We start from the raw sequence: 23,663 nt of genomic DNA on the forward strand, positions 1-23,663 counted from the left end.
CTTTGATGCATGAAGGTTTTCAATTTTGATTACATCTAATTTATCTACTATTTTTTCTTTTGTTGCATAGAAAATAATTTTTAAAATTTGTGTTATAATATGCATACCAAAAACAATTTTTTAGTTGAAGTGTAATATGTATCTTAAGTCAGAGAGCCTGGGTTTGAATCTTAACTCTGCTACTTCTCAGCCATGTGACCTTGTGTGGGTTAATATCTCTGTGCTTCTGTTTCCCCATCTGTAAAAGAGGGATAATAATAGAGCCAACTTGTTAGAAATGAACTGAGTTTACATGAATTAATGTCAGAAGGCACTGTGAACAGTGGTTGACACCTAGTAGGTGTTTTTTAAGTGTTTGCTGTTATTACCATGACTGTATATCATCATATATTGAGTTTCTACTTGGCAGTCCCTGCACTGAGTGCTATACAAACGTTATTCCACTGTCCCGTTTAATCCTCCCAAACCCCAAGAGATTGTCCCCATGTTGTAGATGAGGAACCTGAGGCCTGGGCCCTTACACTTTGTTGAGTGCCATATCCTGGCATTTTTCCCCTGAGTGACCCCACTGTATCCTGAGGTGCTAGGAAGATGCCCATTTTAGAGATACTGAACTTGAGGCTCAGAGAGAGGAGGTGACTGGCCCAAGGGCACACAGCAAAGGAATCGCAACACCTGGATTGATTCTTGGCCTGTGGACTCACCCCTTGTGGCCGGGGAGGGGTGAGGGCGTTTTTCGGGGACAGGGGAGTCCTGCTGGGCTGAATTCTGTTTCAGTTGTGCCACTGGAACTCCCGGGGTTCTGTGGGTTCCCGGGCACCTGCTCCGCTTGCGAAGCCTCCCTACTGGGGCCGGGCAGGCAGCATGCGGGCGCTGGGAGGAGATCCTGGGACCTGTTCACCTTGTCCACGTGTTAACCCATTCCGTGCCATGGCACACTGCCGCCATTGCGTAGGTGAGGAAGCAGAGGCCCAGAGGGCAGAGGATGATCTCGTCCTTTTGTTTCACCTCCTTGAGAAAGTATGTTGACGTGCCCTTGCGTGAGAATGATGCTAATACTAGAATAATCTTGATTCTCATTTCTTTTTTTTTTTTGTAAGAAAGTAAATCATTAACGAACATACACTTTCAACTGCTAACAGTCACAATTACTTGCTTCAGCTGTACAGGCGATTGAGACACAGCACCCTGGCAGGGTTGCTGGGGCCACACGATTTCTGCTTCCAGGGTGCACACAAGTGCTCTTGTGTATATGTACACACACACACACACACACACACACACACACACACACACACACACACACCTGCGGGAACCCCGAATAAGCCCCACTTGACCCGGATTCTCATCTAACCTTGTTCAGCTGCCACTCTCTGGCTTCGGACACCTCGCTGAGCTTTATTTCCCTCATCTGTGATACGGGGTGAAGCCCACTCCGTGCACCTCACAGGCTGTCATGAGTGGATGAGAAAGACATTGGTAAATCGGACTTAGTGGTCCAGGGCCCAGGCAGAGTTCAGAGTTCATTCCAGAAGCGTTTGCTGAGCACCTACCGCACGCTGGAGAGAAGCCAGGTTCACATCGATTCCTGGAGGATAAAATCCCATCGCACTCAGGCTCCAGTTCGTGGGCACAAAGGGCCTAAAGGACTGTGTGTGGTTTGGCCCCTGGCCACCCACGTGACCTCTGCTCCCAGCACTCAATCTCCGCTCACCCCTCTCAAGCCACACTGGCCTCCAGAAAGTTCCCTTCACACGCAGGCGTGTTTCCACCCAGGGCCTTAGCACAGGCTGTTTGCTGTCCTCCAGATTCCCTCCTGACTTCCCTCCTCTCAGGGCATCTCTCAGCTCAGTGTCACTGCTCAGCGGGGCCTTCCCTGATGCCACGTCTCTAGAAGGACCCCAGACACCTGTGTCACATGCAGTGTCCCCCCCATCACCCCGTGTCTTCCTCCCCCATCAGAGTGGAGGCTCTGAGAGGCAGGGAACACTCAGCACGGTGCCCGGCACATAGTAGGCATGCAGCGCGAGGGTTTACTCCACTTCTGGTATACTCACAAACTTGTGCATCCATCAAGCAATCAATTTTAGAAGATTTTCATTACCCCTCAAAGAAACCAAGCACCCCTTAGCAGTCAATCCCCGGGCCCCTCCTTGATACAATTTATCGACCTCCTAGGATGTGCCAGGCACTGTGTTCGGTTCATCCTCACGGTGACCCTATGAGGTGGGAACTATTCTTGTTCCCATTTTCCAGTTGGCAAAGCTGGGGCCCAGAGAGGTGAGGTCACTTGCCCACATCATGAAGCCAGGAGGTGGCAGAGCTGGGATTTGAACCCACACGGAGCTTGTGCTTGGAGGATCTAACACACGGATTTGACGTTTCCCAAACCCTAGTCATTCTCATGTATCACTCTGAACATTTTTCATTTTCATGAACCACCTGGACTAATACATAGTTAACGTTTTTCTTGAACTTGGCTCACTTTTCAAAATGTAACAGCTTTATCAAGATGTAATTCACATGACATACAATTCACTCACTTAAAGGGTAGAATTCAGTGGTTTTTAATATATGCAGCCATCACCACAGTCACCTCTAGAATGTGTTCGTCACCCAAAAAGAAAGCCGTACCCATTAGCGGCCATCCCCAGTCGGTCCCCAGCCCTAGGCAAACCCTTTCCTGTTTTCTGTCTCTAAGAATTGCCTGTTCTAGGTACCTTGTATAAATGGAATCACACAATATCTGTCCTTTTGGGTCAGTCTTATTTTACTCAGCGTAGTGTTTTCTAGGTCCATCCGGGCCATGGATGGATACCGCGTTCCTTTTTACGGCTAGATAGTACTCTGTCATGTCAACATACCACACTTTGATTATCTGTGCGTCGATTGATGGACATTTGGTGTGTTTCCACTTTTTGGCACTCCCCTCATTTTTACAGTCCCCTTGTACCGGTTTCATTTCTTCACTATTCTAACCTCTGTCTGCACTTACCATTTATTTGGTTTCTGATCTCCTGTCTCCCTACTGCAAACAAGAACTGCAGGATTTCCGGGCTCTTGGCTCCTTTGTTCGGTGCCATGTTGAATGAATGAGTGAGCAAGTGAGCCAGAGGGTGAGTCAGCAGCCGAGCAGGGAGGACAGATAGGCACGTGCACAGCTAACCGGCCCGGTGAGAGAAACAGTGCTCAGACGCCCTTGACTTGGTTGTGCGGAAGCCAGAATGGCTCGAGGTACAGTGAAACTGGGTCTTGGCGGTGTGTAGAAGTCAGCCAGGTAGAGAGAGGCAGGAAGGGCAACCCAGGCAGAGGACTCAGCCTGAGCAGTGGCCGGGGGGCTTGACCTCTTTTGCCTGTACAACAGAGATTTGTTGTCCTTGCCACACTCCTGGGAGGGGACCCCTGTGCTCGCAGGGTGGCCTTGTCACTGAGCAGAGAGGAGGGCTTGGAGCAACGCGGAGAATTTAGTCAGGGGGGTGGGACAGTGCTCCGAGGACCCCATTCCTTCCACCTCAGAAACCCCCTGACCTGGTGATCCCTAAGTGCCGGCCTCAGATAGATGCATTCAGGGCTTCTGAATCCAAATTTGTGGGCAGTGTCCCTCGAGATCCTGTATCAGGGGCTACCCTCAGAAGCCAGGCCAGGCAGGGATGGGAATTTAATGACAAACAGGGTAGAGGGCGGGGGCCCTCCCAGGGTGGTCCTGCCCAGAGTGGCTGGACCACCCGATGTTCCAGGCAAAACTGATGACGGGGATTTGATCTCATTGTGAAATCTCACTGTCTTTATACATGGGAGAAAAAAAATTTTTTTAACCACACCCAGCCGCCTTCAGTTAACACAGGCGGTATTGGCGGTCTCGATTCACATATGATCTCGCTGAATCTTTGCCACAGTTCATGGGGAAACAGAAGCTTGGGAAAGTGGGCAGGTGCCACCGGCGGGCTCGGTCCAGGGAGGTCAGACTCTTTTGGAAGCCTCCACCTTCAAGGGGCATCAGAAATGCCCTGAGTGTCCTCCAGGGGGTGTCTTGCTACAGTTTCTGTCCTCTCCCCCACCCATCCTCCTCCCAGATTAAAAGAAAGCACCAGCTTCCTGATGCAGTGTTCGCAAGTGACCACCAGAGGGCAGGATGGGGGCTATCTAAATGCTTTCAACATTTTGCTTTATTAGTAGCTTTTAACCCCTTTTGCACTAGGGCCTTCATTCTAAAACCGAAAAACCCAAGTCTTCCACGGCCATTTAGATTTTTATTTTAACGCTTGTCACTGATTTTGGAGCACGTGTCACTCAGCTTGAGTCCCCATCAGGTCTCTTGTCAGTTTTGATTTTGCAAGCCAGTCAGGGCTGCTGGGCTGAAGTTGGGACATTCATCTGCAGCCCTCACAGCCCTGGCCACCCCAGTTTGTTTTCACTGCTGTTGTTTCTCTTTTGAATAAATTATTTTTTGGGGAAAAAAAGTTTCCCCAAAGTTTTATTTCTAAAAGAGGTGTGTGTGTGGGGGGGTTGTATGTGTCCAGGGGGTGGGTAGCCCATAATGAGAGCCCTATGAATATAGAAATGGCATTTCTGACCTAAGAAGATGTATTTCCAGAGATGCTAAATCCTCTACTTGAAGACAGGGTCTCCTGAGAAGAGGAACGTTTGGTTGTATCTCAAGCCTCGGCTCCATGCCGCTTCCTCTAAGAAGCCCTCCTGGGTTGCACCCTTTCCTGTGCGCTCCAGGCCCTTCAGCCTCCAGTGCCATAATTTATTCCCAGGTGCTTCCCTCCTGTAGACCCTGAGCTCCTAGAGGGCAAGAACCTGGCCTCCCTCAGTCTCATGCAATGTCCCTACCACCTCACGCTTCATCCTCAAGGCTTTCAGTGAGCGAGCACTTGAAATCTGCTAGGCACTCTTCTGACCCCACCTCACCTCACCTCATCCCCCAGCTGCCCTGTGAGGGAAGAAATTATTATTGTTGCCGTTGTGGTCGTTGTTATCTTTTTCACCGACCTCGTTTTATGTCAGAAGGAACCAAGGCACAGAGAGGAGAAGCAGGTTGTCCAGGACGACACCATTTGGCAGGATCAGAGCTGGGATTCGAACCCAGGCCCATCTGAGTGCAAATCCCTGCTCCTGGCAGCTTCGTGCCCCAGCATAGTAACATCACTGCAGGTACTCAAGCAGGGCTCACTAAGTTAGCAGGGGGGGCTCTCTGGCTGGGGTCTAGGCGCATGCAGCCCCACGCACGCCTGCCTGGGGCTCTTCCTGCTGCTGCCCCCCACCTCCCTCGGTCCTTTGCAAGCTGCCTCCTCTTCCTCCTGCTCTGGCTTCTCCTCCTCTTTCTTCTTTCTTCTCCTCCTTCTCCAAAAGCTTATTGAGGTAGAATCTACATCCTATAAAATTCACTCGTTTTTTAAGCGTACAATGTAATCATTTTCAGTAAATTTACAAAGTTGCACAACCATCACCACTGCCTAATACCAGAACCTTCTCATCACTCCATTAAGAAAGCCCATACCCGTTAGACCCTGGCAGCCACCGACCTACTTCTGTGTCCATCATTTCGCCTTTTCTGGACATTTCCCACCATGAGGTCTTCCCGCCTGGTTTCTCTCCCTGAGCACGGTGGTTTTGGTGCAGCCAGAGTGCTTCCGCCCTTTATGTTGGCCTGGCTCCTTCTCAGTGCTGGTGTCTTCCCTGTCCCTCCCTTCCCTGTCCCTCCCTTCCCTGTCCCTCCCTTCCCTGTCTGTCCCTCCCTTCCCTGTCTGTCCCTCCCTTCCCTGTCCCTCCCTTCCCTGTCTGTCCCTCCCTTCCCTGTCCGCCCCTCCTCACAGTAGAGAGAACCCAGGGGTCAGGCTGGGCGAAAGCGGATGAAAAATGTTCTGGTTTGGTTTTTTTTTCGGGGGTGTGTTTTAAGTGATTTCCAACGTCCTGCAGTTGATAACGCCCTGTGGGTTGGCCGTGCCCTGGTGGGATGGGCTCAGAGTGCCTTGTTTGGGGTAGATAACCCCCTATCCTGCAGGGCTGACCCCAGCTTGGACCCCTCCTTGTTGCCCTGCCATCCAGGGCGGCTGAACTTGATATACCACTAGTCAGTCATGGCCAAGGTGATTTGAGCCCTGACTGAGAGCTCCAGGCTCTGAGCAGTTAATTACACATATTTCTTCATTTCCTCCTCCCAGCGACCCCGTGGGACAGGCACTGTCGTCATCCCTATTTTACATAGAGCTGGGGCACAGAGAGGTTAAACAACCAGCCCGATATCACAAAGCTGTCTAGTGCTGGGACGAGGATTCGAACCCAGGCAGTCTGCCTCCAGCATCCACACCCTTGTCCTGCACCCCGGCTGCCTCTGTGAGACTAGCCATCCCCTCCCTGGGTCTCAATTTCCCCTCCGGACAGTCTTCTGCTCTGTCTGTGCCCTGACCCTTCAGGGGATTGTCAACTCCTGGAAGATGGGGGCATGTGTATGGCTTCTGTGGGTCCCTTTTGGTGGCTGAGGAGCCGCCGTGCACACAGTAGGTCTGCCTCCTGTGTGTCGTGGATTCCCAGATCTAGCTGTGATCTCCTTGTCAGCAGGAGAATTGGGAACCCTCTGCCTTTCAGGAAGCGGTTACAGAGCACCTGAGTGCTGGGCTGCGTGCCAGGCCCTGGGACCTCCTTGCCTGTGGGGAGCTCACAGCCCTGCGGGGAGGACAGACTCTCATCACGAGAAGCACCTTCATATACTCTAAGAGGAGGCCCAGTGACTCAGGCTTGCTCGCTCAGAGGGCTTCCTGTGGACGTGCTGCTTGCACTGGCCTTGAGCGATGGTTGCATCTCCACAAATAGAAAGGGCATTCCCGGCGGAGGGCCCTGCCTGAGGGTCCATACACGGTTGAGGAATGGGTGTCACTGTGATGGTACGTGGAGGCTGTACGGCTAAGGGCACTGAAAGCCCAGCCAAGGCTGTGGGGTGCAGGAAATGTGGCAGGGCCAGTGGCCCATGTCCTCATGCAGGAATGCAGACTCTTGGGCCAGGCCAGCCTGCTTTTCTAGGGACGACGGAAATCTGCATTGCTACCCACCGTTCTTCTGACGCTTAAGTGTTAGCAACTCGTTCAAATAAAACAAAATAGTGTGCCTACCTCCCCCTGCCCTCCGCCCCCCAAAAATACCTGACAGAAACAGAGTCATTCCTGGGGGCTACCAGTTTTCATCCCTGTTTTCCTTCGTGAACGCAGATGTTGATTTTTAACAGCCTCCCATCTTTTTTATAGGCGAGAGATTTCTGCTCAAGGCTAAGCCCTCTCAGTAGGTCGACATGGTTGCTTGTATGTTCAGTCTTTTCTGGAATGAATGAAGGACCTTAATAAGGATTGCCCGAGGACCTACTGTGGCCGGGTGTCGTCTTGGGACGTGGGGAGCCAGGCTGACCAGGGTGGGGGCCCCTGGGGAACTGACCTTCGAGGAGGGGTGGAAGGAGGGGTCGCCGGGATGCAGAGTGTTCCTCCAGAAGAGGCGTCGTGGGGCCCTGTGTCTGGGGGCCACCCTGAGCCTGGGCTGGAGGCTGCTGGAGGGGGCAGGATGGTTAGCTCTTAAGCCAGAGACCCCGGCATGAATAGGAGCGAACTAGGTGGAGAGGAAGGGGAGTGTGTTTGTTTTCCGGGGCTGCCGTAATGAATCACCACGCGCTTTGTGGCTCAGAAACAGTAGATACTTATTCTCTCTCCGTTCTGGAGGCCAGAGCCTGAGGTTAAGGTGTTGGCAGGGCCACGCTTCCTCCAGGGATTCTAGGGGAGGATCCTTCCTTGCCTCTTCCCGCTTTGTGGGCCCGAGGCGTTCTTTAGCTTGTGGCCATACCCCTCCAGTCTCTGCCTCCGTCCTCATGTGGCATCCTCCCCGGAGGTTGCGTCTTCTCTTCTGGACACTTGCTGGATTTAGGGCCATCCAGGGTAATCCAGAATAATCTCATCTCAAGATCCTTAATTTATTAATAATTACATCTGCAAAGACCTTTTTCCAGATAAAGTCACATTTACAGGTTCTGGGCGGACATACCTTTTGGGGGGGCCACCATCCCATCCGCTACAGGGAGGAAGACTCTTTCCGACTGAGGAATAGCATGAGCAAAGGCCCTGCGGTCGCCTGGCGCACCCGATTGGGGTGGGGCAGGTGTGGGGTCAAATGGTAAAAGGTGAGCAGGGGTCTGGGGTGGGAGGGATGGGGAGCCAGGGGAGGCATCCAGGGCGTGTGAGGGGTGCCTTGGTCACCACTGTGCATGCAGGTGGTTCCCCTGGCCAGGCGAGAAGGGTCCTACGGGGCAGGGTGGGACCAGCCCAGCTGACCAGAAGGCGATAGCCCTGACTAGGTAGGGGTCGCTTTGGGCCTGGAGTGGAGGTGCGGCAGGGGGCCGCCTGCTCCTGGGAGTGTGACCTGGTGACTGTGGCCACCTCCAGGCTGAGAAAGCGGGACTCTGAGTTGGGGGTGGGGTGCGTCTCCATCACTGGCGCCTGCCCACCCCCACCCGCCTCGTCGGGGCTCAGCTCTGTCTCCACCTGGGACTTGCCAGGTCTGACTTTTTCACTTTTCTTTTTATCCTTAGCACCCCTGCCCTGTCTCCTGTCTTTCTGCCTCCACCCCACCCCCTTCCCTGCTCGCACCCCGCTGCCCTGCTCTCTTTGTCTCCTCTCGGTCTCTGACTTTCTTCGGGTTCATCTCTTTTCCTGCCTGTGTGTGTGTCTCCATCCCCCTCAGTGACCAAGCCCCTTGCCCCCATCTCTGTCATCCCCTCTGCCCTTTCCAGCCCATTTCTCTCTTGGTCCATCCCCGTCAGGCCTATGCGAGGCTGAGCAGCTGGCCGTCAGCAGCCTCCACGTTCCTGGTGGTGGACGGTTATCCCCTAGGACAGTCAGAGCCAGCTAGGGCCACCTCCCGCTGTTCTGTTAGCCCCCCAGCGAGCAGGACCCCACTTTCCAACTGGACCATCAGCCAGTCAGCCAGAGAGCAGGGGCCAGGCTGTACCTCCACCTGCGCCATCGGCGGGGCCAGCCCCCAACTGGCTGTCCGTTGGGCAGTGAGCGGCGGGGACCCCTCGCCTGCCAGATGTCGGGCGCCGAGTCGGACGAGCCATGGGCCTGCTTCTGAAGAGCTCTGAAGTTCACGCCGTGGTTTCCTCAGCCGCTGAGCTCAGCTCCCCGCTGGTGTCCCCGGGGGCTTCCTGTCAGCTGCTCTGCCCCGAGTCGGGCTGTGGGCCTGATGTGTACGGCGCACGTGGTCCCTGGGGCCGGGGGTACCTCTGCGCCACCCCCTGCCTGGGCTCTCGTGCAGGGCTCTCGCTGTGCGCCAGTCCGGTTCCGGTTCAGACGTGGGCTGACCTGACGGAGGTGGTGTGGAGCTGGGGCTCTGGGGCTGCCCCGCCGCTCACCTCAGCAGCTCCCTTTGCTCTCGAGCCCCAACTTCCTCGTGTGGCCCGTGGAGATAATAATGTTTCCCCCAGGGAAGCACCATGAGGACTAAACGAGATGCTCTGGTATTATTCTGCCTCATCTGATGCACAAAAGCCCGAAACGCAGGGATACTCCATCCCATTTTACAGAAGAGGTAACTGAGGCTCAGGAAGGTGGGGTGACTTGCCAAGATCACACTCTTTCGAAGGAAGTTCCCAAGAAAGGTCACCTTGGGTCAGCCTTAGGTGTGCTATAATTAGCGTTTTTAATTGCTGAAAAGTATGCTCCCCCTGCTCCCCCCACCCTCCCCCCACCCCCAGCTGGCAGATGGTGACGCTGGGAGCCGGTCTCTCCCTTCCTCAGCATCCCCCGCTCGCACCCTGGGCCTCCCGCCCTCAGGAGTGGACAGAACCCAGGACTGGTTGGGAGGCCTGGGTTCCAGCCTTGGCTCAGTTTCCACCTCTCTGTGTGACCTCGACCAAGTCCCTATCCCTCTCTGGGCCTCCCTTTTCCCCCTCTGTAAAATGGGGACAACCAGGGCCTCCTTCCAGGGCTGCTCAGAAGCTTAACTGAGTCAGAAGGAACTTGACTGAGCTGGGAAGGGCTGTGTGAGCCGATGGGATCCTGAGTTGATTTATTTCCTTTATATGGAAGGATTTGGGGTGGGGGGGGCTCCCCCTCAGTGTGTGGTTTTGGGGAGGAACTTGTCCTCACATGACACACTCACATACACGCACACACTCAGTTCTGGGGCTTCATCCTTGCTCTTCCCACCACTCAGCGGAAAACCCCCAGGCCCAGAGCTCCCCCAGGAGGGTGCAGGGTCCAGACCGCTCAGCTAGATTAGGGAGGGGCCACCCCTGGGCCCGCCCCCCCTGGAAGAGCCACTAGAGATGCTCCAGGCGGGGCCCCGGGACCTGAGCAGCAGCTTCCCCGTGCCCTTGGCAGGGCCATCCTGCCAGCCCCCTGGCCACAAGCCGGCCCCTGAATGATTCATGCCACCTTGAACTTGACTCCTGGCGTGACAAGCCGAGCGGGAAGAGCCGCCCCCTCCAGAGGGAGACTGGAAGTGTGCACAATGCAGGCGGCATAACCCCCAGGCACCAGAAATGGAGTATTATTACTGCCCCAGCTTGTTGAAGCTCTTGCGGTACCTGTGGGTGAGTGCGGCCGTCCGGACCCGTATCTCCTTTTTCTTCTCCTCCCGACTCCGGCCAGCTTTGCTTCCTGGCTCTGTCTGGTCAGCAGTGTCTCTGTTTTCTTTAAGAAATGGTGGTTTTTTCAAGGAGGAGGGGGTGTTGGGAAAGGGATGGGGTTTGATTTGGGAGGCAGAGGGGGCTCATAGAAGAGGACGGAGTCCTGCCCAGGGTGGGTCAGTGGGCACGGCGGCCACCCCTCCAGTCCTCGGCCACCCCTCCAGTCCTCGGAAAAACAGGAAAAACAAGGGGAGCGTTAGTGATCTTTCCAGAAATCGACATTTCTTTGATTTACAGGACTGTTCTTTATTCTGAAATTACATCGTACTTGCCTTTGTGTGCATGTAAAAATGTCTCATCTTTTATGAGTTGGAAAGAATAGATTTTGTTTTTCTTTCAGTGAACTTACTAAGCAAAAGTAGAAAGTTGGAACCCTCCCATTGCGGCCTCTCCTCTATATAACAGAAAAAAAAAAAAAAAAAAACTCCAAACTTTTTTTGGCAAAATGCCAAAAACAGGGAACCCACGTGGAAATGCTTTGTGGGGTATAAAGTGCTTTTCAAATCTTGTTTTGACTCTGAGATTGACCTGCTGTGTGTCCGCAGGCAAGTTGCTTCCCCTCTCTGGGCCTCTGTTTCCTCATCTGTGAAACTAAGGGGTGGGCAGTAGATGATGGTGGGTTATGTGACATTCATCAGGGCTCCGTGAACAGAGGGGCTTAGTGGGGAATCGTCACAGGTGGGTCTCAGAGTTTTCCAGAACATTTGCCACCCGGCTGAGAACGCCCAAGAAAGTAAGACTTGGGAAATATTATTTTTCCCCCTGCTGAATGTTTGCAAATACTTCAAATGCCGAGTCACCCAGGGAATTTTCCGGAGCTCCTAAAAATACAACTTTAGGAAACATTGTCCTTCAGCCGCTCCCCACCCTAGCCCAAGTCCCCTGCAGCAGTTGAAAAACAAGAGACACCCCCCAACCCCCGCCGAGTCCTTCTCCTTTGATCACTGACTTTTGATTATTGTTGTACTGTAAACGTAAGGGAACATTAACTGGTTTATTTTTTTTTAATTACAGAAATAATTTATGGGCATGGTAGAAAACTTGGAAGATATTGAAGAACATGAGAAAGAAAATAAGCAGTCCACAATCATTTGTATTTGGGGATTCTGCTGCCCACTGGGGCCTCACGACCTTGATGTGCTGGACACACAGGCGCTGGGCTTCAGTGTTAGGGAGGCTGTGATATTGTGATTTATAGTAAGAAATACATATTTGGTCTTTGTTCCTGTCTCTGGCACAGGGCTCCTAAAACCCTTGGAGTTTCCAAAGTGATAAAAGTGATAAAAGTGTCTAGATATTCACACATGAGTTTATGTTAATGAGATGACTTTTGGCCTGTACCTAAGTAAGGGTGGGGGCTGGTTGCCAGGGAAACCAACTACATGAGCTCTTCCTCTTTCCCAGGAAGCCACGTCAGATGGAGAGTGACCAGCTAAGCATCGATTATTGTAAGGGTCCTGATGGGCGGGGCGTAGCCCTCCCCATCCCTGCTGTAGACTCACGTAGCACAGACTATACATTCACCCATCACTCCCATCAGCCTGGGCCACTAACTGCTCTCAGTTTTCTGCTCCATGTCACCTCTTCATAATGTTTCAAAATTTTGGAATACTTTTAGATGTACAGAAAAGTGGCAGAGATGGTCGGGGGAGTCCCTGTATACCCTTCACCTAGCATCTTACTGTAACAACCATAGTATATTGTCCAACGTAAGAAATTAACATTGGTGCAGTACTATTAACTAAACTCTAGGTTTTATTCCAGTGGTTCTCATCCAGGGACGACCTTCAGGGGACACTTGGCAATGTCTGGTGACATTCTTTGATTGTCGCAGCTGGGGCGGGGGAGTGCTGGTGGCATCTTGCGGGTGGAGGTCAGGGATGCTACTAAAGATGGTCCAATGCACAGGGCAGTCTCCCACCCCCCAAACAACCACCACCAACAGCGACCCGTTCCCAACAGCAGTCGCACCAAGGCTGAGAAAGCCTGCTTGATTCGGATTTCACCAGATTATCCACCCATGTCCTTTCTCTGTTCCAGGATCCAGTACGGGGTCCCACGTCATATTTTGCCTCTAAATTTCATCCATCGCAGTGAACGAACGAGTGTAGAATATGCACGTCTCACTTTACGTGCCCACTGATGAGGGGAACATCTGCCCACATCTGGAAGCCCTCTGTAAACGTGTTGCTTAGTGACCGCTAGCTACCTGCGGTCCTTGTCGTCAGCCTGGATTTATCAGCCGTTCTCCCGCGGTTGGACGCCTGGGTTACTCCCCACACGCACAACTTAGTGATCGTCATTCTCAGCCTTAAATCTCTATTCACTTTTCAGGTTCTTTCCTAAGTCAGCTTCTTAGAATTGGGGCCAAGCGTGGGCTGCAGCAGGTTTCTGCAGAGTCGGTCATTTGTCGGTGGGATGTCGGTGGCCTCCAGTTGGTGGCCCGAGTCCCCCACGTAGCTGCAGTTCTGTTCTGGGGGGGAGGGGCGCTGCCCCCACCATCAAGCCCAGTCACTGCCCAGCATCAGCTGGGAAGTGGGGGAGGGAGATTAAATTTCTGCTTTAAATCATTAGTAACTGTAGCTGGCGGCTACCCCTGCCATGGCTGTTTTGAGTTACTTAATCTCCTTTGTTGCCGAGATAACCCAGCCAGACGGTCCCAAGGCTGGTGGCCTTGCTGGGGCACTAGCACCAAGTTGGTTGCTTGTGGTTGTCAGTTGCAACAATAATAATAACAACAATGGCCACCGTCACCACCACCATTCCCACTGAGCGCTCCCAGCGTCCGGGGCCCGTGCCTTTCATGGTTATCTCATCCTCACGAGAAACCAGAACCTTATGTTTGGGTCTCATTATTATCCCCATTTTGCAGTTAGGGAACCTGAGGCTCAGAGAGGTTAAGCTGCTCACTGAAGGCCTCCCCAGCTAGGAGGTGTCAGAGCCTGTATCTGAGTGCGGGTCTCTCTCTATGACATTTTAGCTACTTCATTGAGTCTTATCTTCCTGTTTCTCAGATGGGGAAACTGAGGCCCACGGGTTGAGGCGACTTGCCAGCCTACAGGAAATCCTTCGACCTGAATCAACTTTTGCAAAGTGGGGGATTATAGAGGGATGTTGCACTGGGCCAAGCTGGGCTCTGGAGGGGAGAGGCCTGGCTTAGAATCCCAGCTCCACCAACAGCACGTCACATTGCCTCGCTGAGCCTCAGTTTCCCCATCTGCACGTGGATTGTGATGAGGATTAGCTAAGACAAGCGACATTAGTATCCTTGGCACAGGGCTGGACTCGGAGGAGGCACTCACCATCTAGATGTTCTTGTTTGGGGGTGGCGGGAGGGCTCTGATAGAATGGGAGACACCCCCGCCCCCAGGCTTTCCCAGGCTCCCCAGAGGCTGCCTGTTCAGCCAGCCCAGAGAGCCTGAGCGCTGACTCCTGGCTGGCCACCTTCCTTGACTCCATGTCACCCACAGCCAAGAGGGTTGCCAGAGTGTCACTTCTGACAGTTTCTTCAGGAAGAGGCTGTGTGACGCGGAGACCAAGCCCAAGGGCGGACCCCTGTGCTGTTGGTGGCGGGTCCCTTTCCTGCCCCTTTCAGACGCCTCCTTGCCAGGGTCTGTGGTCCGATGGCTCCATCTCCGTGCAGTGACAGGGAAACCACTTTGTTTTCCATAGTGGTTGCTGGGCTTCATCTCCCTGCCTTCGACTCCATGGCCAGATTTTTTTTTTTTTTTTTTTTTGGTGGAAAAATGTCCAAATGTCTAAATGTGGTTAGACTGGCCGTTCTCTCCCCAGGGCCTCCTTGTTGCCTGGTTACTCAGCTTTGTCCCTCACTCAGCCTGTCATCACCTCCAGGAATAATAATACCAGTCATGGGACAGTGACGTGCATTCCTCTCTCACCCTCCAAACACTTGCACGTGTGGCATCACAGTTAATCCTCCCGACAGCCCCGAGAGCCGGGTAGTATTATTTTACAGATGGGAAGCCTGGAGCTCCAGGGGGTTGAGTGCCCACCTGATACGGACCAGCTGGCAAGGGGCAGGGCTGGGGTTTGAACTCGGGAAGTCTGGCACCAAAGCTAATGTGCTTGGTTATGGCATGCGGCTTCCCTCGGGCAGGAAGGATGCCCATCTTCACCCAGCCCCGGGCACGGTGCCCAGCACATAGTAGGTGCTCAGCAGACAGCGTGTGGAAGGCGTGGTGAGGACTGGATGGCTGTGGGCTTTCTTGGGGCGCCCGGCACTCCACACACACCTGTCCACTATTACCATTGCTACTGCTGTTATTTTTACTACCAGCTCCTGCGTCTCAGATCTTGGCGGTCTCACTCTGTGCTAAGGGTCCGGTTTGGCTTTGCAATGCCTGTGGCTGAAATAGGAGAACTGGCTATTTTTGTGCTGTTGGAGCCAGGGCTGAGGCTTGGGCCGCAGGCAGCTTGTGTCATGAGACTCGAGCCCCGGGTGCCTTGTAAACCCAGTTGCAGGGCGGAGAACTGGGGTCTTGGTGTCATAGCCTCCTGGCTTCCAGTCTCCACCGAGCAGCTTGCTAATGGAGTGGAGAGCTTCAGGCGAATCTCCTAACCTCTCAGAAAGTCAGTTTTGCCGTCTGTAGAGTGGGAATGATAATACCATCTCTCTCGTGGGAGGTCCTGAGGACTCAGTGAGGCAATGCCAACAAGCCCAGGGCACAGTCGGTCCTGGATAAGTGTTAGCAGCTGATGCCGGTGTAGACAGCTCCTGGGTCCTCAATTCAATTCAATTAAACGCCTGTGGCAGGGCCTGCTCTCAGTGTTTGAAATAATCCGTGAACCAGACGGTCAAAGATTCCTGCCTCAGGGACTAACGTTCCAGTGAGGGGTTCAGGCAGTAAACAATGGGCGTGTTACACAGGAACACTGTATAGTATGTCAGGAGTCAGGGTGGCCGGGAAAAGAAGGAAGTAAGCAGGTGAGAAGCTCAGGAGGGCTTGGATGGGTGGGCATGCCCCAAGAAGGTGACACTGGAACCGAGACTTTGGAAGAGGGGAGGGAGTAGGCCCAGGGAGGTTGCGGGAAGAGGCAGCGGCCAGTGCAAAGGCCCTGAGGTCCATGTGTGCACAGGCAGTTCTGTGGAACCAGGAGGAGGCCAGTGTGGCTGCAGCAGAGAGTGAGCGAGGGGATGGGAGTTGTCAAGGTCATGCAGGGCCTGGCAGCCACTTGGAAAACTTTGCCTTGTGCTCTGAAGGGGACGGAGCAGTGGAGGGTGTTCGCTTGGAGTGGGAGGGACACAGTCTGACTTGGGTTTTGAACAGACAAAGGCAGAATCAGGGAGACCAGCGAGGAGTCTCTGCAGTTGTCCAGGTGGGAGATGACGGTGCCTCAGACCAGGGAGGTGGTGAGAAGCGGACAGATTCTGGATCTGCTCTGAAGGTCAGGCCACGGGATTCGCTGATGGATTGGGTGTGGGTGAGAGAGTCATACAGACACTGAGGATTTGGGGGCTGACGAAGGGAAGGATGGAGCTGCCGCTGGCGTCCGTTAGGAAAACTGCAGAGGAAGAGGGTCCTGGGGGCAGATCAGGATTTGGCTTTGACTTGTCGAGTTTGAAATGTCTGTTAGACATTCCCCATCCTTTCCCCAGCCTCTCTCGCCCTGTCTGTATAACCGAAGGTAATTCCTGCCCTGCCCGTGTCTGAAGGTTGTTGAGATGCTTTGGTGGGAATTTGAAAGGACCTCCGAGGAGAATGAAAATGCCAAGCCCATGCCGGGAGATTCTTTAGCCCCTGAGATATTCACGCTGATGGGCTGAAGTGAACAGCGTTCCCTACTCTCAGACGGAGTTGTCTCAGGCTGGCAGCCCTGGTTGTCCCAAAGGAGCCATTGCTGGGTTTCAGACATTCCAGGGATTAGAGCCATTAGAAGGGACATGCCAGTCCTATGACTGCCAAAAGGAATGATAAATGCAAGGTAGAAGCTCTGGAGGGGTGGGAATGTGGGCAAAACACTTCCGGGAACCAGGAGTCTGGGGTGTAATTGCTGTGTGACCCTGAGGCAATTGCCTGCCCTCTCTGGACCCCAATTTCTCTGTTGGTATAGTGAAGTATTGGGCTGGATTCTCCTTAAGGTTTTTGACTGTGCACAATCTCCTAATTCTAGGGATCCAGTAAAGAATGGAACTTTGGGGTCAGACAGACCTGGGTTCGAATCCAGGCTTCCCTGCAGTGTGACCTTGAGCAGGTGGCTTCCTGTCTCTGAGCCTCAGTTTTCTCACCTGGGGATGAGTAATCCCCCTTTCTCAAATGGGGATTATGTCAGCATCTTGTTGTGGAGACCAGTGGGGGGAACACCTGGCATGTAATAGGCACTAAATAAACAGGGGCCGTTATCTTTTTACATTCCTTCCCAAGGGAATTATCCGAACTGACTTGATACAGGAAGTGGGCTGGGGGACTCACTGGAAGAATGATTTCCAGATGGAGACGCTAGAGGGCACTCCTGTTCTAACAAATCACTTGAGCGGCTGCCTTTTTAAAGCAGGTGCAGGGCTACCCCATTTCCACACCTGAGCGTGTGTAACCCTCTCCAGAGAGGCAGGCGCTCTGATTATCTCCATTTTACAGATGGGGACATCAAGGAAACCTAACTTGTCCAAAGTCGCACAGAGGGGAGGCCTCAGAACTGGGTTTCTAGGGCAGGGTTTTTCCCCGCTGCAGCCCGTGGTCTCTCTCTGCCCCTCAGGTCTCCTGCCGCCTGAGTCCTAAGGCCAGTGAAGGCTAGGGAGTCACAGAAATGGTGTTGCCACCAAGATCAGTCTCGGTGGGATAAGCCAGGCCAAGGCCAGCCCCTGACCTCCAGTTATTTCAGCTGGAAAATCCAATATGAAGAGGGTGGGGTATAGTATGGAGTGTAAACGATGGAGCAGATTTTGCCAAGTTTTGCTAAATCCTAGGATGTTGGTCCTTGCAGAGAATCTGCATCTATTTTTTTGGTAGCAAATCTGGCCTCAGTCCATCAGCAATGGAGGGATGAAAAGCTTGATGCAGACCGGTGCCCGCTCTGCCACCCACTCTTGTCCCTGGTGGGCAAACGGATTTTCCAGAGCTGAAAAGGCACGTGGATTTGGGAGTTTCAAACTGAATGAACACATGGTTTCCATCCTCGAGGCAGAACGGGTGAGGGAGGAGGCAGCCTGGGCTAGCGGGACAGCGTCACTGAATTGGCAGCCAGGACGCTGGGCTGCTGGGCTGTGGTCCTGGACGTGAGACCTTGCTTGTGCTGGTCACTGCCCCTTTCCCGGCCCAGCGTCTTCACCTGTGGGATGCAGTCATCGGCTTGTCTCAAAGTTGGCTTGCTGTGCTGTGCGTGTGTATTGAGTGCCTTTTCTGGGCTGGGCCCCGAGCTGGCTCTTAAAGCCTGAGTAGGACGGGGGGTGGGGGGTCGGGGGGAAGGACATTTAGGTGGCAGGACCAGCATGTGTGGAGGCCTGGAAGTTCTGGAAGCGGTGGGAGGTTTGAGGTGTCTTTGTTTGGAGCCAGAAGAAGACAATGTAAGTATTTCCTCAAGGGTGGAGTAGTGCGTGGATGAGAAGGCTGTCAAGGAATTTGGTCCAAATTAAGAAAACTGTTTGCTTTCTTTTTAAGAAAACCTGGTGGGGTTTGTTGTTTGTTTGGTTTTTTAAATTAAGTTTTACTGGAGTATAGTTGCTTTACAACGTTGTGTTAGTTTCTGCTGTACAGCAAAGTGAGTCATTTGTACGTGTATGTGTATTTCCTCGTTTTTGGATTTCCTTCCCATTTAGGTCACCACAGAGCACTGAGTAGAGTTCCCTGTGCTATACAGTAGGTTCTCATCAAGGAAAACACAGTGCTTTATGTAGAAAATCTGAGGTAGGGAGGGACAGCTGTTTGCAGATGTATTCTGTTTAATGTCATATTCATATTTTGCATTAAGCCTACTTATATTAATAAAATATAAGCACATTCATGTTAACATCATATTATTTCACAGTTGCAATATAAATACGATAATATAGTAATAGGAGATCTTCATGTACCTCTTCCTTTGTGTCAGTGTATGTATTTGCTAGGGCTGCCCTATCAAAATACCAGTCTGGGTGGCTTAAACAACAGAAATTTATTTTCCCACAGTTCTGGAGGCTAGCTGTCCGAGATCAAGGTGTCGGCAGGTTTGGTTTCTCTTGAGGCCTCTCTTCTTGGCTGCAGGAGGGCTGCCTCCTGGTTTGTCCTCACATGGCCTTGCCTCTGTGCACCCCAGGTGTCTGTGTCCAAATTTCCTCCCTGTAAGGACACCAGTCTCATTTTTACTTAATTATCTCTTTAAAGGCCCCATTTCCAAGCCCAGTCTTGTTCTGAGGTACTGGGATTAGGGCTTCAACATATAAATTTTGGGGAAACACAATTCAGCCTATAGCAGGCAGGCAGTAGGCAAAGCACTTCATATTACTTCGTTTTATCCCTCACAACAGTCCTGGGAGAGAGACACTAATATCATCCCCATTTTACAGATGATGAAACCGAGGCTCAGAGAGGTTATGTCACTTGCAGAAGATCACACAGCTGGTTAGCAGAGGAGCTGGGATTTGCTCCCATGCTGTCTTGCCTTGGAGCCTGCACTATGTTAGTATATGTTTATAATTTGACTTGAATCCTAGGGAGACCTTTTTTTTTTTTAACCTCTCACATTCTATTGAATGTACCCAATATTTCCTCATTGCCTCTCTGTACTCTGCCCTGTCCTTGTTTTAGGCGTAATTGGAAAAGACCCAGAGGGGGAGCGAAGGCCCCTGCCAGACCCCAGTGCTGCCCCAGCTTGCCTGGGCCCTTGCTGGCCTGTTGGCCACTTTCCCAGGAGGGGCGTGCCGGGGGCTGCCTGCTCCCCGCTCTGCCCCCAGCCACCCATGTTTGCCGAGAGCAGCCTGGGGCCCAGTGAAAGCAGCCTTTGTCCTCCAGCCGTTCCTCCCAGAGGGATGACCCTAAGTCCCAGCTTGGGAACAAAGCAGCAACCTGCCATGTGAGTTCAGGTCAGCACCAGTATCCTGTGGAGTCTCCCAGGCTAAACACGGTGCAGGGAGGGGGCGGCCTTGGCTACGGGGTTGCAAAGTTAGGTGGGATCCAGAAGGCGGCAGAGCACTCCTGTGTCCTGAGCGATGATGCCAGGGGCTCCTGTGTGCACAGAACTTTACAGTTTATAAAGTTGTTCCATGCTTTTCCGGGTTGGTGGAGCCTCCCCGATTGTGCACATCATAAAGGGCAGGGACTCGGAGAGACAGGTAGTAGTTTTTACAAGGAACCACTTCAAAACATTGGGGTGTAAGCCAACCACTATTTACTCTGCTCATAACATTCGGTGGGTCAGGAAATCGGGTAAGGCTCCATGGGGATAGCAGCTCTGTGATATTTGGGGTGTCAGCTGGGATCCCCAAACAGCTGGGGACTGGAATCATCCAGAGGCCTCTTCACCCACCTATCTGGTGCCTGTGATGACTTGGAGGCCGGACTTTCTGGGACTGTTGTCCAGGCATCTGCTGTAGCTTGGGCTTCCTCACAACATGGAGGCTCAGAGCTCCCAGAGCAAGTGTTGTGGCCAAGAGGGCAGACCTGCATTGCCCTTTATGATGGACACAGCCTCAGAAGTCACATAGCGTCACTTCTGCTGCTCTCTGTTGAGCGAAGCAGTCACAAGCCCCCCAAGATTCAGGAGGAGAGGACACAGATCCCCACCTCTCAATGGGAGGAAAGTCAAGGAATGTGCAGCCATGTTTCAAAGCCGCCACAGCCAGAAATGAAAGTAAAATTACTAGGTTGTGTTTATTGAGCACTTACTATATGCCAGGCACTGTGCCAAGGGCTTCCCATGGATGCACCTACGTAAGCCTCCCCACAGCCCCAGGGGTCAGGGGATTCGGAGCCTGATGTTTTCCTGTCAAGCTTTCAACCTGAGCAGACGGAGGAACCCAGGGAGATCGACAAGGCTGCCATTTGTTTGGTGTTGAACATGTCACAGTGGGAAGTTGTGGGCCGGTTTGTTTTTTTTCCCCTTCCTCCTCTAAACTTAGAATATTCCTTGAGTTCTTGAAAATTCTCACTTAGCTGTCTGATTCATCTCCTCCTCACTCACCAATTCTTCCCTTTAGTGTTTATTTCAAGCAGTTTCTCTCTCCCTCCCCCATCACCCCTTCTCCACCCTGCAGCTCGTGGGAAGGGGCATAGCAAACTTCCCCGCTGCCGCCTCTCCCCGGGCTTTTGAGGAACCAGGGGGTGGGGCCTCGCGGTCCTGCCTGAGGAACCGAGCCATCACTCGGCCTCCTGTGTGCGCCGGCTTTGCTGTTCCTCCGCGGCCAAGTCTGGGGCTCACTCATCTGCCTCCCAAAGGTCTGATGTACAATAGGTGCACAATATATGTTTGGTGAACTGAACACGTAAATGATGGAGGAAGGAAGAACGGCTGGCTCTTCAAGGGTGGAGGTTCTCTCCTGTGCACCTCTGCATCCCTGGCACGCAGTAGGCACTCAATAAATGTTCATTGTACCAAATGAAGGAAAGAAGGAATGGGTGGATGAGACTGGGAGCAGCGACTGGGCCTTACGTTTGTATCCTTGTCACGTAATGCAGTGCTGGACGCCCATTCATTCCCTCGGTGAATGAATGAATGATTGACTCCAGTGAACTCTCCACCAGGAGGGGATGTGTCTATTTCACATCTGTATCCACAGCCGGGCACACAGCAGGTGCTCAGTAGTGCCTATGGAGCTGAATGAAAGAAAGAGGGAATGAAAAGAATGACTAAGTGAAACTTCCCATTATCAGGGACCTTGCCTTGTTCATCTCTGTCTCTCCAGTTCTCAGCACAGAGTCTTGTATACAGTAGGTGCTCATTCAATGTTGAATTCAATGAATGAATGAGTGAATGAATGAAAAGAGAAACTTCCTGAGGGTAGGGACATGTCTTATTTGTTTCCCCACTTCCTAGAATGGGGCTTGGCACACAGTAGGTGCTCAATAAATGTCTGTTGAACTGAACGCTTGGGTGAATGAGCGAGTGAGTACGTAAGTGAGACTTTTGGAGCGTAGGGCCTGTGTCTTGTTCATTTCTTTCCTCAAGTCCTAATACCGGGTCAGGCATACAGCAGGTGCTTAGCAAATGCTTCCGCGCTGCCCCGACCTTTGTGGGAGTGTCTGTCCATCCCTGAGAATGGACTGAAAGGGGAAGGCCGATTGGGGGGACCTTGCCCGTCTCGATTGGCCCGCACCCTGCCCGCCGGGCCCCACGGCCGGGACTTCCTGTTGTTCCCGTCTGCACAGGTGAACAGGAAGTCCCCGAAGGCCTGCCCGAGAGCTGCTTCCCATATTTCCTTCATGCCGGGCTGCCCTCGGTTGGACCCAGGCGCCACACCGGGCCCCAGCGCCGGCTGGCCGAGGAACAGTACCCCCCAGGGACCCCACTTCCTGACCACATTAGCACTTCTATTTTAGGGCCTGCTGAGTTTTTGCACAAGGCAAGTGAAGCCTGGGAGAATGTTCCACTCGGAGCCAGCCCCTAAAATCACCTTGTTCTTATTCTGGGCTGTTAACCCCCTCACAGCTGAGCAGCAGGAACAGAGCAGAGAGTCAAGGCTTTGGGGTCTGAGAGAGCAGGGTTCAAATCTACCTCTGTGGCTTTAAAGTTGAGCCTCAGTTTTCTCATCCGTGAAATGGGCTTTATAAATACCCACACACACACCCCACCCCCTCCTGTTTTCCCATCTTGGCCACATGTCTGTTGCTCTTTCAAACTCCCCGTGCTGAGGCTGCCCACTCCCGGAGTTATGATTTCAGTAGATTCCCAGCACTGTGTTTAAAAAACTGTCTGCCCCGCTTGATTCTGAGAGGCAGTGGCTCAGGCTAGGTTCCCTAGAAACAGAGCTTGAGATGGGGATTCATGTGTCCACAACTTAGTGACGGAGAACTAGAGTCGGCCTGATCCCTGGAGGAGTTCTGGAGGGGCGACAGCACCACAAAGTCAGTCCCTGCCTTGGAGAAGCAGGGTGGCTCTCCCTCCACCAGCTGAGGTCCGCTGTTGGAGAAGATAGGGCAGTGAGCGGTGGCAGCCAGCACCCCAGAACCTGGGGGAAGGGGGCCCCAGCCAGTACCGGGGGTCTGGGTGGGACACTAACAGCATCTACTGCTGTCAGGCAGCCTGGAGAGTTATGGACGCAGTGCAGTGAGATGCTGGGTGTGGATTGGCTGGCATGGAGAAGTCGATGCCTAATAAGTAGTAACTTGGTAAAAATGAAGAGCTCTGAAGAAGATGGAAGTGGGTATATGGGTGTAATGATGCCGTTTGTTCCTCCAGCACGTACTGGTTGAGCGTGAGAGGCCAGGCTCTCGGTGGGCGCACAGGTGTGGACCCCACATTCCGTGCCTCCAAGGAGGGGTGACACCCACATAAATGGATACATGGGTAATGGTGCTGTACCTGTGATGTCTCCACACATTGGTGGGGAGGTTAGGCCCATTTTTAGGGGGAGGAAATTTAACACAGATGATGGATGTCCAAACATTCAAAATAGTTTATTTTTCTTTGATTTGAGAAAGTAGTACAAAGACACAGTGAACATTTCCAATAGTGCAAAATAGCATAGCGTTCTACAGAAAAATGTGTCTCCCTGCTACCGCCAACCTGCAGTCCCACCCTGCTAGAAATTGGTGACAGTTTCATGCATCTCCTTGCAGAAATATTCTCTGCATACATAAGACTCTCTGTGCATGTATCTGTATTTTCTGTGTATATACACATATTTTTTAACACCATTCAGACTTTGCCATACATAGTGTTCTATGCCCTGATTTTTCTTTTTTTCATAATGATGAGACCTTTCCCTCTCAGCACAGTAGGTCTATCTCATTCATTCTGATGGCTTTATATTTTTCCTCTCACTGTATTTATTGAACCAGTCCCCTCCTGATGGATATGTAGGTTATTTCCAGTTTTGTGCACCATAAACAACACTGTAGCGAAC

At 52.5% G+C, this 23,663-nt stretch overlaps 1 protein-coding gene across 8 annotated transcripts in view; it reads left to right on the top strand.

The window, feature by feature from the left end:
• Window positions 1-23,663, top strand: part of KIAA1671 — a 198,233-nt gene that overhangs the window by 83,216 nt on the left and 91,354 nt on the right. The window contains exon 1 of one of the 8 annotated variants that reach the window (XM_082354428.1): window positions 10,216-10,573. The exons of the other annotated variants lie outside the window; for them this stretch is intronic. Coding sequence (XP_082210554.1) covers window positions 10,523-10,573 — 51 coding nt within the window. The 5' untranslated portion in view covers window positions 10,216-10,522. Of the gene's footprint in view, window positions 1-10,215; window positions 10,574-23,663 lie in introns of those variants that run through there. 8 annotated transcript variants of the gene reach the window in all.

Source organism: Balaenoptera borealis (assembly GCF_965194805.1).
Source record: "Balaenoptera borealis genome assembly, chromosome: 14".
Classification (NCBI taxonomy): domain Eukaryota; kingdom Metazoa; phylum Chordata; class Mammalia; order Artiodactyla; family Balaenopteridae; genus Balaenoptera; species Balaenoptera borealis.